This window comes from Poecilia latipinna, unplaced genomic scaffold (assembly GCF_001443285.1).
Source record: "Poecilia latipinna isolate Pla-1442-1.1 unplaced genomic scaffold, P_latipinna-1.0 Scaffold2408, whole genome shotgun sequence".
Lineage (NCBI taxonomy): Eukaryota > Metazoa > Chordata > Actinopteri > Cyprinodontiformes > Poeciliidae > Poecilia > Poecilia latipinna.
Genome location: NW_015115024.1, coordinates 73,741 through 91,370, shown reverse-complemented (window position 1 = coordinate 91,370; position 17,630 = coordinate 73,741). Strand labels below are relative to the sequence as shown.

The following is a 17,630-nucleotide window of genomic DNA, read 5'->3' as shown; positions in this document are numbered from 1 at the left end:
CGCCAGAAGTTTACTGTAAATCCACAGCAGCTGTACCGTAATTAATCCTGACTGTAGATTACTGTTCTGTGAAAGAACGGTAAACTATCGTTTTTCTGAAAGAATGGTGAAAAAAAAAAAAAAACTGGTGTCTGTAGGTACCAGTATTTTTTTTTAGCGTTCTTTCAGAAAAACGATAGTTTACCGTTCTTTCACAGAACAGTAATCTACCGTCAGGATTAATTACGGTACAGCTGCTGTGGATTTACAGTAAACTTCTGGCGTCTATAGCTGCCAGTATGTTACTGTGAATTTAGAGGATTATTTCTTAGAGTGTAGATTTAAAAAGCAGGATTTTTCTCCCTAGTATTTGCTAAAATGTATAGCAGTACACCTGAACCTAGTTAAGATATTTTTATTTATTTTATTCCACATCCAAACTTCCAGTTGAAATAGTCACATTAAAAAGCAGTTATTACCACCATGATGTAACAGAATGACCATATCACAGACCTCCACAGGTGCGTCCTCCTGTACAGCAGGAAGCTCCTCCTCAAGCACCTCTGGGTCCTCCTCTATCACCTAAAACATCACACACAGCCATGTAAATGTTACACACTTGAAATCAAACATTTAACTAAACTGATAAGAAAAGTTCTGAACTGGAAGCAAGACGAATATGTATTGCATTACACAGGGGCGGAGCTATGGGGGACGTGGGGGGCGGCGGCGGGTCTTGGGGGGGGGGATGGGAGGCTGAATATGACTTCAGGGATCCAAGCCTTTATATGTCTGAGAGGTGGAGAAGGTATATATAAAATTACATAGAACGATGCCCCAGTAGTTTATATAGTAGGCTGCCCCAGTCATTGTTGACTCATGGTTACGAAAAACTTTACAAGTTGGGTGTAAAATATCGAACAAAATGTTGTGCTACATGACTGCTTTATTTACAGTCGTAAAGTTTACATTTAAACTTTATGACAAACAAAATTACAAGAGGATCGTCCTTATTGTCTCCAAGTGTATTCTGGGTAAAGTTTGTCACCAGTTGTCCACCATCGTCATCACTTGATAACAGATGGCAAACTAACTAGAGTATTTTTACAGACTAAATTAACTTGATTGGAGCTCCATGGAGCGGCAAAGTCAAAAGGATGGAAAAAAGAGAGGAAAGAAGCCAAAACCTGGACGCATATTTTGTCTTGGAGATGAACCAGACTTTTTTGTTGGCAGCCCAGCGAAGGAGCCGGACTAGTTACAGGTAGCAACTCTGATATTATTCACAAAGTGTGAGTTAATTGTAGACTGATTGTAAATTGTATCAGCCCAGCCGCCGAGCTTACATCTCCTTTTCTCTCTCTCGGTGGTACAGCGGTGATGTCAGGGACTGAAGGCTGAGTTATAGTCGCAGTTTTAACAGTTCGGGTTGAGCGCTGTGAGCCGAGACAGCATCCATCCATCCATTTTCTGAACACCCTTGTCCCTCAGTGGGGTCGGGAGGGGTGCTGGTGCCTATCTCCAGCTAACGTTCCGGGCGAGAGGCGGGGTTCACCCTGGACAGGTCGCCAGTCTGTCGCAGGCCGAAACAGCAGTATGGCGTTTATAGTGAAGGGTTCACATTGGAGCCGCATCTTCCAGATCATACAGTTTCTGTGAACGGCGGCGCGCGCGATCCGCAACAAACATCCAGAGGTCCACGAGGCGCTGCAACAGGTTGCGCACGCGGCGCGTGCCGCTGCGTGTCCGCTTTAGCGCGCGCTGCTGCGTGCTAGGTTCAACGCGTCAACAATAAACCTAGCTTCAGCAGTTGCTAGCTGCTCCAGGTTCCGAGTTGAAATTGATAAAGTGTCAACATGATCGGATCGCTCTCAGTGGTTCTGAACTGAATTGAATTTGTGTTCATCATTAGTGACCAGTAGCCTGATGTTTCTGTTGTTCTCTTGGTTTGTTGTACTTCATGTCTGATGGATTTCAGAATGACATAGTCGCTCTCTGTGGTGATGAAACTTGTTAGCTTCGCTGTTGCGGACATGTCTATGTTGTAAAGTTGAATTATCATGAGCTTTATTATTTGGGTATAGAGCCCGGTCATTAGCCCCGCTTCCCGGTCCGACGCCGACTTGTTCCGCTACTGGTATTACATACATGTATCCTGCATCAAAGAGTATTATTCTGGGAATTTGGGATGAACCATTTCTCCTCAATAAATACACAGAAAAGGAAAACACACTGGCTCCAGTCTTAAGGTTTTACTTAAGTAGTGAAGAATCCCACCCACTCTAGTGAACCTGGCTGGGATTAATGCCCAGCTGGTGAGCATAGAATGTGAAGACAGGAGGAGCTCATTAAGCTTAGTGTCCATCACACAAAGGGTTTTGAGGCTGCAGACAGGCTGTTGTTTTAATGTGTAGTGCTGGGCGTGGCCAGCTTTTCCAAGATCGTTTCTGATGACTTTCTTGGAACTAATTTGGGTCAGTTTTAGAATAAAAGTCCAGCAAGTCGGCTAATAAGCTCCAACTACCTGATCCACCAGACTGTCTACGACCCATAATTCCTTTGGTTTCTGGTCAATCAATCAATAAACGACAAAACATTTCAGTTTCAACATGTAAGTAGACAGACAACATCCCCAAATAAAAAGTGAACTGGAGATTAACTTGCTGGACTGTTCTAACCTCAGGAATCTCCTCGGGTTCTGGTTCTGGTTCCACCTTCTTAGGCTCAGCAGGTACTTCAGGTTCAGCTTCTAGGACAGAGAAGCAGAGAAGTGTTCTATGTCCATGAAGCTTTGTGAGTCGGTCAGAACCCCCTCACAGTTCAGACCCATACCTGGATCATTAGAACCTGCTGTGTATGGTCCACATTCAGCCAATGGTGCTGATGTGGGACATCAGATTTCTACTGGCTGAATATGCTACTATCAGCCCAGAGCAGGAGGTCAAACTCATTTTTTATTTCGGGTCACATGAAGATCATGTTTTTAGATCATGAGTGATCTAAAAACAGCTGGTTGTAGCAGAACCTATTGATCAAATGGCCCACTAATGAACTGTTAAAAAAATTGACAAATAGCTGTCTGCTTTTCATTAGTACTTGAAAGTTCTAATTGGAGGTCACATAAATAACATTGTGGTCTGGATTTGGCCTGCAGGCTTCCAGTTTGACACCTGGCATAGATAATCACTCAACATCCCTGCTAACAATGAAGAGATCTACACTTATTATAATAAAACCATTTGCAGACAGTCACCTAGTGATGGCGCTGCAGTCTCCTCTGCCACAGCAGCTTCAATCACATCCTCTGTCAGATCTTCCACAGACTCAGGGTCCGGTTCAACTATGGCTGAGCAAAGATCAGGACATAAAGAGAGTTATAGTTCAGCGGCTGTCTGAAAACCTACAATTAGTCACCTGGATCTGCTTATGGATGAGGCATCGCTCAGGTAAATACTGTTAATGTCAAGTTTAAGCATTGCTAATCTGCAGCAGCATATAATGGTTTAGGAACGACATATTTGGTGTAATGCACTAGTTTTAAATTTGAAACCTGTTATCTTTGGATTTCTCTGTAGATCCAACTAATGAAATGGAACCCAACACTGCCCATGTTAGGTCTGGTAACTGAGTGCTTCAGGATCCAATTCTAAACATCTTTATGTTGTCCATAATGTAATAACTGTTTTATTCCCTTCATGTATAAATTTATGCTCAAGTAAAACCAATAGATGCAAATCTAAAAACAAAATATAAAATTTGCAACAGCAAAAATAAGATCTGAAAATAGGTAGAACAAGACCGAAAAGCCAAGTTCAAATATAAAAGGTTCCCATGTGGTTCTAATATAAATTAATTTGAGAGCCAAACTGTTACCAGTTCTGAAATGTATCAATACCTTGTTACAGACAACAAAAATCTTAATCTGCTAAGCTTGAAATCCTGTGAGGAACTGTCCTGCTGAGGCCTTCAGTCCAGCCTGGCCCTGACATGCTGCTGAGGGTCAAACCTGGAACAGGTGGTACCTTCTGGTGTTGGTTCAGGTTCCTCAGCATCCACAGCAGGAGCAGAATCCTCACTATGGGTGAAGGCGTCAGCAGCCTTTTCTTTCAGTCCTATAATGCACACATTGTTGGTAGGTGGCATGTAAGAGTAAAGAACAGATGAAGAGTGCACGTTTGTGTTATACTGTCATGTATGCAGAGCCTTTCAAAGGTATCCACATCATGTCATTTTCCCCTTCAGTTTGTCACATCATGACCAGAAACTTCTAGATTTCTACCACACCACAGCAAATTGTGAAGTAAAAGGGTTGTTTAATACTGTATGGTGACTTAAAAAGGTCTTTAAAAAAGAGAGACTTTGTTAATGAATGAATAATTGATTTTAAAATACTGATCACTGATTACTCAAAACTAAGGAAATCGGGGCTGATTCATTGGTGGTCCACTAGTCTGTTTTAACAACCAGCAGCTTGTCTTATAGTGTTCTGGATTTACCTCCATCCTTGTTCCCATTCGGTTTGATTAGCCCCCTCTCCCCAGCTCCCCCAGCCCCCCTGAAGAAAGATTCTGCCATTTCATGGTGCAGTGGGTGTGTTCAGAGGATCAGTCTTCCAACACTCATCGTTTTGATTCCCTTTCGGTTTAAGTGGACAGCCATGTAAATCTTTGGTTTTCCATCTTCGAGAGGTTTAAACCTTGGAGTCTTGTTTCATAACTAAACCCAGTTTAAAACTCCCCCACATTCAGTTTTCAGTTCCCTGCTGTGTTCCTTGGACTTCATGTGCTTGTTCACTAAAACCCAATACACTATATTTCAGTGCATTCTTAGCAATAAACCCTGGGTATTTACAGTCTTCATTCCCACTACACGTTTCTGATCAACTTGTTTTAATGGTTTTGGTTTCCTTTGCAGTCAGCAGCCTCTCCCAGCATTTCAACATTCTAGTATTGTTAAAGTATGGCTTATCACAAACACTTTGTTGTAACTTTGTCAATTCAATAATTTTATTTACAGTTTACAGTAGATTTGAACTGCATTATGTTTTTCCATTTTCTTCACTGTTAACCAACTTAGCTAAGTACAATCCAGGATTTCACACGAACATGTTTGTGTTAAAATGTGTAACTACAGATGCTACCCTAAAGTATTGTCAACAGAGCTGTGTATAGAAAATGGAATTGTAATTAAAAACTTGTAAAGTTAACAGTGAAGACCTAAAGCTGCTGTTACATAGTTTCCTGTGACAATTGTGTAAAACATGATTTAAAAAACATGCTTTACACGAGTCAAAAGATGAGGACATGGAATAGAATTTGAGAAACATCAAGTCCCATAATGTGTTTGAAGCATGTGTGTTGTTTCTGATGCACTTCTGCTCTGAATAGAGCATGTATACCGAGACTGATGCAGTGGAATTCAGTGTTCTGCTGAATCCTGAATGGATATGAAACAGAATTAAATGCACAGGAAGGCTGCGTGGGAGCGCTATTATCCTATGGCATCAAGTCTTCCAACTTCATTGAAATCAAACAAATGCTGATACATAATTTACTTGTGAAGACACAAAGAACACAAAACTAAACAAAAAATATAAAAAAAGAGTTTTAAATCAGTGAACGATCTTTATTGGCAAAAGAAAAATCAATTTATTCCATCTTACAAGCTAGGTGCATTCGATTCTTCAGTCTAGTCAATTCTTTTTGAAAACAACCAAATCAAGTTTAAAAGTATGATTATTGCTTTGATGTGCTGTGTGTTAGGAATCATAGATAATGAGAAACAGTACCTAATTTAAGGTACTATTTTTTTTGTTTGTTTTCCATCTATTATTTTAAGTAATTTTAGCCTTAAAGGCTACAACATTAATGCTTCTGTAAATGTTAAGAATCAGAACATAAAAATTATGACATTTTTAATAGAAAATTCTTTTTAATTCTGTGAAAACATCATTTATGGCTTGATTTTTGGCAGTCTGATCCATTTTTCTGGGAAATTCTGTAGAAGGAGTTGACACAATTACAAGCAGAAACACTTCAGCCTTCTCACTGATCTCACCTAAAGCTTTTGTGAATATTAATATTTTACACTCAGACACTTAAAAATCTATTGAGCAATTAGATTTTTTAATTTCACAAAAAAGTAAGAGCAAAAATAGATAATATGAGATGTTATTGAGGTGTGATTTCATGACTCCTTGCTCTGATAGGCTGCATCAGACTCATCACAACAGTGCAAATGGAAGGACTGGTTTCCATACAATGATCAGCTGACTGCACTGCCTCCATTTAAAGGGTCATATTTAAACAAAGCAGGAATCACAGGTAAAACAGTTCAGGAGCTATAGTCCCATCATTTTGAGGTTCTGGTATTTATTACACAGGTAACGACTATTCAATATAACATATTGACTACCAGCCCACCAATCAAAAATGGCTGTGACTGGGATTGCCTTTCTTATAAAATGAACAGAGCTCCGAGTTTATTTTTTGCCTCCTTTAACAGATTTCTCAGCTCTAATTTTCTTCCATTTTTCTTTGAGAGTCAATTTCACTTTTTCTTCATTTTTTCCTTCATTTCCCAGCACTTTTTCTTTTTTCTTTGATTTCTTCTCCCCTCCCTTATCTTTGGTCTCTTCTTCCTTTTCCTCCTTTTGCTTAGCCTTTTCCTTTTGCACTTTTTCCAGAGCCTTTTCCATCTCTTCTTTCTCCAGCTTTTCCTCCTCCTCCTTTAGTCTGCTGGCCACTCTCTCCTTCACCCTGGCAGTTATTTCCTTCCTGCCCAGGTCCAGCTCCTTTTCCTCCTCTTCTTTAGCCAGCAGCTGCCTGACTTCAGCCAGAGCCAGCTTAGCCATCTTCTTGGCCTCCACACGTTCATGGATGATTGCCAGCTGCTGCTTCAGAGCCTCCCGAAGCTTCAAGCCAACATCTCTGGGTGAAGGGGATTCTGGGACAGAACCATCAACAACACTGTTTGGTGCCGCACCAATCAGAGGAAGGATGAGGAGCAACACCATGCTCAGGTTCACAGCAGGCAGCCATGGGAAAATCAGTTTAAATTCAGGATGTCCATCCACAGCAAATACAGTTGACACCAGAAGTTTACATACACTGAATAAAAGACAATTTGTTTTCCTCACTGTCTCAAGTTAAACCAGACCAAACTTCTCTTGTTTTAGGTTCATTTGAGTTACTATTTTCATTTCTATTTTCCAAATCCCACAATAATGAGAGAAAGCCTATGAAACGTATTTATCAAGGTCTTTAAAATCTGAAGTTTACATACTTCCTCCATATTTGGGAGCATTACCTGGTCCATTCCATCGGACAGAACTGCTGGAACCGAGTCAGGTTTGTAGGCCGCCTCATTCTCTCGCTCGCTCTCTTCTCTCATTCTCTACAGGGTCTCATGACCACACCTAAACCTAAACACCTAAACACTGACTTTGTAGTCACTATGTAACCTGGCTGTATCTTAGGGTTATTGTCCATCTACAAGACAAATTTACAACCAGAGTTTAACTTCCTTTCAACAGAAGAACGCAGCAGCTCCATGATTCTCTTCCTGATATCTTGGCTCATTTCTGCTGACCTTCCCATCGTGTCAAACCAGAAAGCGGTGTGTTCCACGGCCTTGAAGAATGTCCTCAGGTGTGACTCCAGTTAACTCAAATATGTCAGTGAACCAATCAGAGGTTTCCAAAGCCATGACTTCATCATCTGGACATTCCCTCATCGTTTATAGAGACAGTAAACATACAGTAAGCTTCTGATTTTGAAGACATCCATAAATAAATCTGACATATTCTCATTTATCAATTCATTTATCAAGTAGTCATTCTGACTTAAAGCAAGAGAGGGTTGGTCTGATTCCATTCAAACCATGGGTATGTGTTCTGTATATGTAAACTTGTGGTTTCAATTTTAATCTGCAAATTTCAACAAACCAGTAAACTGAGAATTCATTCAAATGAAAACCAAGTACAGGTAGTTTTATTCTCACACTTCATTTAGTCCAAGACCAGAACCACGTAGAAGTGGATTTTACTTCATCCATTAGTCCATGCTACACTTGAACACGGCACATTTTCATGCGTGTGGCTGTTGCAACTATACCTTTATTAACTCCTCTGCATGGCCTTTCTGCAGGTTTATCATCTGATGTTGCATAAAAACAAGATAAGGATTAAAAAAACTGCTCTTATTCATCAAATATTTACTCTCATTAGCTTTGCTTCCTTTGTGTTTCCTTCTCTCCTTAGCTGAACACACACACAAAGAGGAAGAGGGAGAAAAACGAACCAAATTAGCCATGGCAATAAGTCATTTGATACTATATGCAGAAGAACACACAACAGGTGTTCATTACTGACATTTTCTGAATTTAGTGAGTCGAAACACTTGCAGTCCTGAACAATCCTCTGATCACCTCATGTCTTTATATTACACCTTTAAAAGTTCAGAACTCAAAAGCAACACTGACAAACATTAAATATGAAGATATAAATTTTAGTTGAGGAAAAGTATCAGCCAGTCCCCCTGAATTATTGCTAAACTGTAACATAAAATAACTGTCAAGTCAACTACAAAAACACCACACAAGATATCTGGTGTAAAGAGATCTCGTCGTATGAGACATTAAAACTAGAGCTGCACAATGTACCATCATTCGCCATGTCGGTGTGTATGGAGGACCAAAACTGACATAATACGAAATAAAAGTATAAATATATAGTTTTTCCTTGACCCTACACACGAGTTTCCATCAAGATATGTATATGTTTTCTTTTTCATTTCCCCTAAACTAATAAATGCTGTATTCATGTTTCAAAATATGAATGAATGGAATCTTTATTTTGCATGGCTAAATGGTAATGAACTCTATTTGAACAGTTGGTTTCACTAAGCACTGAGAAGTTATAAGTCCAAAAGATTTAATTGAATTTTAGATCCAGCTTTGTCATGAAAGTTGTTAAAACTGCAAAATATTGCAGTAAATCTGAAGTTGATATTCCCCATCACAAATGTTAATAATCTGTAATTTAAGTAAATCTCATTAGATTTCCTTCAGCACAATAATTCTGCTTTCTTTGGGGAATAAATGTGTGGCTTTGTGTCTGACATAAAATAATTTCATTAATCTGATAATATTTCACAGTTTAGTATGACGTTGAGATACATCACACATCGCCAGAGGAAGCACCTCCAGCTGTGGTTTCCACATTCCTACAGCATTATGGGTACTAATCATTCATGTATTACAATGTTTACATCTTGTTTTATTCCAAATACAAAAAGTTTATTCTTACCAGTGAAGAAAATTTGCTCAATATAAAACCAAATGTTTTAAACTTGAAAGAAGCATAAAAAAGGCACAAATGCATGCAAACTGTACAAGTGTGTAGCAGCTGATTTCAGCTCAGATTTCTGGCATGCAGCAGAGCCTTAACACAGTTCATGATTTTTACAGTGTTACTGGCTGTTGTCAACAGGCTTGTGCAGAAAATATACACTGACTGGCCAAAAAATAAATAAAATAAATAAATAAATAAAAGAATTGCCACCAAAACGGTCACTGACATTTGTTCGGACCGCCCTTAGCTCACCGCTGTTGAGTTGCTTCGATAAGCTTCTGCAATGCCACCAGATTTACTTCCATCCAATGTTGCATTAACTTTTCATCAAGATCTTGTATTGATGATGGGAGAGTCTGACCACTGCTTGTCCAGACAAAACATATCAAAGAGTGTCAGTGGGGTTCAGGTCTGAAGTCTGGAGGACGACCCAGCAGAACACCTCAGTGATCAGCCATCATTCATTTCTTCTGGCCACTTTTCTTTCTAAAAGATGATGCTTCCCCACTTTCCCTTCAACTGATTATAAAACCTTGGCAGTTCATAACTTAGTCATTTCTGCATCTATTTAGTCTGTTTCAAAAAGGCTCAAATTATTGCACCAAGCAGAGAAAATGTCTAACATCTTTTACACAATGACAGGATGTGTCTTTCTACATGGTTTAAGACATGAGAACCTAAATATTAAATAATTTGTTGTCAGCTGAAAGATAGTCGCCCAAGCAGTAATTATGGAGTAGGAGGTTTGGACCAATTTGCTTAGTTAAATTCAGCTGGTGACTTTGTTTTGGCCAGGCAGTGTATGTTTAAATTCTTAAGGGCTGATGGAGAGAAAGTGAGAGCAGAGTTCCTGAGGATCTTCTCCATACCAAGGCTAAGGAGCTGACATCATTGGAAAAGATCAGCTGATGCAGGAATTCAGTCAGTAAAGTTTGAGGTCCAGGTTTCCATCAGAGTTCATCCTCTCACCCCCAGACTGCTGCAGCAGATGGCTGGCCAAGTCTGCCAGGGGCGCAGTCAGTCTGCTCTGACCGATTGGAACTGAATCACAGTTCCAACCTGGCCTGCATCACTGGCCTGAACCTGAATGGAACAGGTGAGACTGAAGTGAAGGGTATTGGTTTGTGCAGAATGGAGCTGTTCTTCACAAAGGAACTACATTCCACTGAGAGAAAACGCTGGGATAGCAAAACCCTGGCTTGGAGACATTGGGATCTATAAAAAGTTTGAAATGATAAAAGACAGAACCTGCTAAAGCAGGTAGGAAGAACACCCTGCACTGTTCTGAGCAGCTGCTGCCATTGCTACTGGTTATGTAGGCCCACTATGATGATCTTCTGACCCTTATTTCCATCGTCTTTAGCACCTCTTTGTCTGACTTCTTCCTCATCTTCTTCCTCCTCATTCTCCTTCTGACCATTCATCACTCCTGAGGTGCCATGATCCTCCTCGTCCTCCAGGGGCTCCAGTGGGTTTATCACAGTGTACAGGAAAGTGAAGAAACTGTTTAACCAATCAGAGCCACCTTCCTCCACTTCTTCTAACCAATCCAGAACCTGGGCTTCTCCCTGACCGCAGCCCAAACTGGTCAGGCCTACGCAGACAAGAGGGTGAGGGGTTGGGGAGTTTGAGGGGGAGTTCAGGGACCAAATGTGTGGAGGTGATAACCAAAAGTAGTGAACAACATACATAAGGTGGAAAAAAAAGAAAGTTTGATCAAATGAAGGAAAAAGATGTGCTGAGGAGGGAAGAGAGGATGGGGGAGAGGAGAGAGAAGGAGGGGGAGAAACAAACGGAGAAGGTAAGAGAAGTTTAAAACGAAGGTTAGGTGGCGAGGGAACTGTTCACACCACTAGAACCAGTCAGACCATCTGCACAGGATCAACTGGGAGCGCTGCCTGGGGCTAAAGCTAGGCTAACAGAAAGAGGGATGCCTATGGAGAAAAGAATTACACTGATCGCTACGTGCAGACAGCCATGGACACACAGTACATTGAAAGCTGAAGGAAAACTAAGGCTGGGTTTACTGTGACCTCACAGGGATACCAAATAATAAATCAAATTATTTGCTAAAAACGTAAATCTAATCTGTTATATGGGCAGTGGAAGAACACCAGCAAACCAACACGTTATTTGGATGTTGAAAAGAGCCTAACTCCTATATTTATAAAGTTCCAATTATGTTTTCATGTAGATCTGATTCATGAATACGTCTTAAAAATTCATGTGTAAAAAACCCAAATCTGTATATATTTCAACATATCTAAAAAGGACAAAGAGCAAATCTAACATTCCATTTCTGATGGACTGTGTGCTGTCGGAGGGGCACCAAGGAGAACATTTAGACATGGTCCAGACAAGCATTTTACTCTGCTCCTTTATAATACAATATGTAGTATAATTACATATTTATACTACATATTATTTGCAAAATTACTGCTAAGCATAATTTATGGTGCAACAATTACTATGTAAAGTTGCACTGATTGCTCAGCAGTAACAGGAAGTGACAGGTTTTCTGTTTGAACAGCTGAACCCAGTGGCTGGCAGATTTGAAACTAAAATCTTCTACAATCTTCTGCTGGTCTATTAACGCAGCATAGAGAGGTAGCTGATCAAATGTAGCAGCTAATAGACAGTCAACACTACGAGCTGGATCTGACGTGTCTTCTCATCAAAAGTTTAAGCTGTTTGATTTCTGAAAGGACAAATGTGACTTTAAGGTTTGAAATCAACATGCAGCCTCTCTGCTTCTAAACCACAGTGACATGCTGCATAAGGTAAGTCAACAGGGCTTTGATCACAATTATTAAAAAATAAAATCAATCAATTAATTGAATCAAAACATAATCATAATGTCATCATTTTAAGTTCTCAAAATTAACATTTTCTTAAAACTGCTGCAGTCCGTTTACGTGAAGTCACTGGCCTCTGCTCCACTGTTTCCAAACAAACATGGCTGATAGAGCATCATAACTTCCTGATGAGGCGCCTTATCAAACTTTTTGGAGGTTAACTTTAAGTAGAGAAATGATAAACAGACATCTGGACACGCAGTGTTATTATGAACCACAGCAGCAAAGCACAGGAGACTGGGGTTAAAGCTTAGTTGAGGAGTTAATGTGAATATTTAACTGAATCAAACTTTAAACACAGAATCCAAAAAGAATATAGACACCAAATGAAACATCATTTTAAAGTTAGAGTTTCTGGCTCCGTTTGGTTGTTTTGACATGCATTTTTTCAGATGGCAATAGTAGCACGGGGAGGAGATGGAGACAGATCACCTGCCTCATATTATACTGTCACAACATGGTGACAGTTTTAAAAATGTAAACATAAAAAAATATTTTTTTTAGAAAAGTTGCATACTGCAGCTTTAATGGTGTATAGCAACAAGAACTTCCTCTGATAAAGTAAATGCCTCAGAGTGTTTCTTTATATTCGCATGCACACTGATTCATCTTTATGACCGACTATTTTAGCAAAATATCAGCGATGTACAAGAAATGCTTTAAAATGCATCTCGTAGTTTCTTATTGGAATAAGATCTACATATTGACCAATTTTGGTTCAGTTTTGGGGGCTTTGGCAAATCAATCCAACAACCTGGTTTTGTGGAAAACAAAATGACTTCTAAGCAAACTGTAAATAGAACGATATTCACACAAAAGTTTGAAAGCACACAGCGTGAGCCAGTTTGTCAGCCAGTCTAGTTTTATCCTGAAACTTTGTCAGAAGTGCTGTAATCAGTGAAACATTAATCAACAATATGATGGCACTTGTCAAAATGTAATGTTTCATTTGTTGACTGTGTATTCTATGACTTTGTACTTTTTGTTTTTATGATGTGAAAGACATGTTCCTAAATTAACTTGATTTGATTTTGCTACGGAGAAAAGAAGGAACAAGAAGAATGAGCTTCTAGGTGAACATCTGAGCCAAGTTATGAGACGAAATATCATCCAATCATTATTAAGGCTGTTTCAAGATTCTGATGAAAACAAGTCACATATTATCATCACCAGTGAATGCAGTGCTGGTTAAAAAGAAATAAATCCACTTGCCTAGAAGCACCTTAGCGTCCTCCACATCAAAGTCACCATCTCCATCAGTGTCGTACGCCGCCAGTTTACCTACAGAAGCCACAAACATACAGAGCCATCCAGAAACAGAATTACTGCATCTGTCTAGTCCAGTGTTTTTCAACCACTGTGTTGTGGCACACTAGTGTACAGTGAGTGATCATCAGGTGTGCCGTGGAAATTATCCAATTTCACCTCCCGTATTTTCCGGACTATAAGCTGCTACTTTTTTCCTACACTTTGAACATGCGGCTTTTCTGTGGATTTTTTTTCAACCACCAGGGGGCTCTTTAACAGGAAGTGAATCATTGGAAGTCAAAATTGGAAATCAAAGAAGAACGCGCTAATTTTCATTTAGAACAAGCACATGCTAGCAGGAGGCACGACGGAGAAATGTTTTCAAACTCATATGATGCAGCTTTTAAGTTGAGGAGTGTCGATCTGGCAGAACAGGAGGGAAATAAAGCCGCTGCACGTAAACTCGGCGTGAACAAAACCGGATTTGGAGACGGAGAACTTAATATATCCAGCAGTTATTAGGACGCAGCCCTCTGCTGCCCTCTGCTGGGTCCTTATGGGAACCGAGAGCGGCAGAGATACCAGCGGCCTGTAGCCCGGTGCGGCTGATATATGTAAGTTTCCGGGGCGCACGGGGGGCTTCAAAAAATTTGAAGGTACGGTTTATAGTATGGTGCGCTCATAGTCCGGAAAATACGGTAATTGGTCTTAAAAGATTTTTTGAAAACGAATCAATTATCTGTAAATGATGCCATCTTTGAGTGTCTCTGCTGTAGTAGTAACTAGCAGCGTAATCATGTCATTTTCTTACCACTAGATGGCAGTAGGTACAGAGCATTTTACATTAAAACAAGAGAATTAGTGTTGTGACCCTGTTCAGGTGTATTTTTGAAGTGGACATGTTAAGTGCAATTTGAAATAAGAAATGTAAAATATGATAAAAATAAATTTTTGTGTTTATTTGATTTCTATTCAAGACACTTTGATAAGAATGACTATATATGTAATATAGGCGGCTACAGAGTATCTTTGTTTACATTTTTGGTTGGTGGTGTGCCTCGAGATTTTTTCAATTATAATAATGTAATTACATTATTAACAGCTCAAAATAGGTTGAAAAACACTGTTCTGGACATCAGATAACATTCTACTTTCCTGCTGAAGCTCAGAAAATGTTATCCAATTGGACTAAGCAAAGAAATTAAGTTAGTCCTGTAAGTTCATCATCATGTTATCACTGTCCAGTTTTTCTACCAGGAGTTTAGTGTGTACTTCAGAAGGAGAGTCTAACAGCCACGTGTGTGTAAAGTCTTGGAAATTGTATTTTATGATTAACTTTTAGAATGCTGCAGTCAGCTGGGTGACTGGTTCAGCCCCACATTTAGATCCTAAGGGGAGGGGCCAGACAACTGGACTGAAAGAGGAAGACCCCATTTATAAAATGATGCTAGAAAATATTCTGGTCAAAGGAGAACAGGTACATACAAAAAAATTACAGCATTGTGTAAAAGTGTAATATTTCTTACCAGTCATCTCCAAAAGTGAAACATTCCTTTTATAGAAATTCATTACACAGAGTCAAAGATTTCAAGTTTTTATTTTTTACATTTTGAATGATTACTGTTTACAGACAATGAAAACCCAAAATGCAGTGTCTCAGAAAATTACATTAGATTAATGAAAAAGGATGTTTTAAACACAAATATGAAGCTGCTGGAAAGTCAGTTCATTTCTCTGCACTCAGTTCTTGATTGTGGCTCTTTTAGCATGAATTACTGCATCAACGCAGCGCAGCATGGAGGAGATCAGCCTGTGGTTCTGCTCAGCTGTAACGAAGTCCAGGTAGCTTTGATAGCTGCCTTCAGGTCATCTGCCTTGTTGGGTCTGGGGCCTCATCTTTCTCTTAACAACATCTCAGAGATTCTTTGTGGGGTTAAAGGTCAGGTCAGTCCTCCCCGTTTCTGGTACCACTTCTTCCTTCCACTCAACTTTCTCTGAATATGCTTGGATGCAACACTCTGAACAACCAGCTTCTTCAGCATTGACCTGCTGCGTCTTCCCCTCCTTGTGGACGGTGTCCATGACTGTCTTCTGGCCGTCTGTCCAGTCAGCAGATTGTGCAGCTGACTGACCCAGAGTGAGAGAGCGTTCAGGAAACCTTCAGCTGTTTGCAGGTTAATTCACTTATTATGGTGTCAGTTTCACCATGAGATTTCATTACTGAGCTTTTTCACAGCAACAGAATTTTCTGAGAAACTGAATTTTGAGTTGGTTTTTTTTATAAGCCATGATCATCAAAATGACAAGAAACAAAAGGCTTAGAATAAATCGCTGTGATGATTCTGTGGAATATATGAGTTTCAGTTTTTGAGATGACTGGTACGAAACATTGCACTTTTATGCAACACTCTAATTTGTTGATGTACTAGTATTTCAACATAACTTATTAAAAAGCTGCTGTTACCTAAAAGAACAAACACAAACAACAACAACAACAAAACTATATTCTGGTCTTAAAGGAAATGTTTTGCAGTCATGTCTGACTTACAATTCACCTTGTAATGCACTAGATGTTCTAACTAGGGGTGTGGTTGGGGTGCAGGTCAGGACTGCATGCTGTTCTAATCCAGGCAGAATGAATTTTGGCTTGGTAAACATGTTTGAGCAATACTGAGCATTCTAGAATAATCATCTGTGGAGTACAAGAACAACTAATAAAAATATCCATAACAACAAGAGAAACATGTCTAGTGTTCTTTACCTTGCAAGGTTTCAGACAGGTTAATCTGTATGCCCTTAGCCTTGTCTGCATGCAAAACAAGAAATTTGGAAGAACAGCAAAATTAGCAAAGGAAGCAAAGGAGATTTATAAGACATACATTAATCAAAGATGCCTACCACAGACAAGAATGTATCATTTATTAGGATGCTGATTAATCAGAAAACACCGATCAACAATCAGACATGCATTTAAAAATATAACAGGATCAGGTTTAAAAATCAAGTTTCTCACAAACATTTTCTTCCTTTATAAATCCAGCACTAATTTCCAGACTCCATCTTTAGAAGGTGATGCTTCAGTCTGATTTGCACAGAGTGATTCCAAGCTGGATCACAGCAGGGAAAAAATATCAACCTCACAGGAAGAGATGAGTTTAAAAACGAGAAAGAGCTCTGGAAGGATTTTTAAACTTGCAACATTATGAAAAGCAGCAAAAGAAAGCGTTGCAGTAAAATATTGAGGAAATATTTCAAATATAGAATTAGATGAAACTGATCTTTTGAGGGCCCTGAGATTTGCCATCACCTCTTTTCATGTAAATGTGACACTTTATTTTAAAATGCAGCACCTAAGACCCAAATCAAGCGTTAAGATTGCAGATCAAGTTCAGCAATCAGTCTGAGCTTAATTTAGAAATAAAAAAGGGCTGAAAAGATTTATTAATCTATTTAAGTTAAATGCACATCTTTCTGTTCCTATGGACTGTCCTGTCAGTGGCTGTTAGCTTGACCTGCCCATTCCTGTCTACACTGACTCTAGACAGGGATGGTACAGTGCACTGTCTAATGCAGGTAAGATGCTAACTCTTCCTATGATTATTATAAAAACAAGCTATAAATGAAATTAAATAATTAGATTTATGTAAAATATTGTAAAATAAAAACATTGTCCCAGAGCAAAAACTGCTTTGCTTGCCAGTACCAAGCGTAGTTCTGTTAAAAAGCTATGAGCAGTTAGTATCTTCCCTGCAGTGGCTACTCAGAGTTACTTCATCAAATCCATTTAGAATTTCATCTCAGCCTTCTCAATCAAAGCTGATTCCATTGGCAAAGTCCCCACAGATCCTGGGGCAGAAGTAAGAGGGAGAACCCTAACAGGTTTCACATGGGAGGTCACTGTTACAGCCTGCATGGTCTGTGGTGGAAATTAGCATACTAATGTAAACACAAGACTAATGCAGCACACTGAGCATGTAGTTTTTTAGAAAAGCAGACATAAAATCATTAGGATGGGTTTTGAAAGTAAAGTGGTTTTAAGATGTAGTCTGACTAGCATCTGGGTGGAAAATATTTGTGAACTGATTGCACTTTTCTGACTGATCACCTGTCTTCAGCCTGACATTTTTTTTTTGTCTGCAAAGTAGTGACTTTGCAGACAAAAAAAAAAAAAAAAAAGCAATGGGGTCACATTTGCA

The 17,630-nt window shown here is 39.4% G+C and overlaps 1 protein-coding gene across 10 annotated transcripts in view; it reads right to left on the bottom strand.

Annotated features, from left to right (window-relative positions):
• Window positions 1–383: 383 nt before the first annotated feature.
• Window positions 384–17,630, bottom strand: part of asph (aspartate beta-hydroxylase) — a 32,480-nt gene continuing 15,233 nt past the window's right edge. For 3 of the 10 annotated variants that reach the window (XM_015019313.1, XM_015019316.1, XM_015019312.1), the window contains exons 3-6: window positions 16,196–16,240; window positions 13,399–13,467; window positions 8,094–8,135; window positions 4,989–6,924 (exon numbers count right to left, since the gene is read on the bottom strand). In XM_015019313.1, coding sequence (XP_014874799.1) covers window positions 6,461–6,924; window positions 8,094–8,135; window positions 13,399–13,467; window positions 16,196–16,240 — 620 coding nt within the window. In that variant the 3' untranslated portion in view covers window positions 4,989–6,460. Of the gene's footprint in view, window positions 562–2,657; window positions 2,729–3,232; window positions 3,326–4,001; window positions 4,092–4,988; window positions 6,925–8,093; window positions 8,136–9,795; window positions 10,926–13,398; window positions 13,468–16,195; window positions 16,241–17,630 lie in introns of those variants that run through there. The other 7 variants (XM_015019319.1, XM_015019317.1, XM_015019320.1 and 4 more) reach the window with 7 other exon arrangements.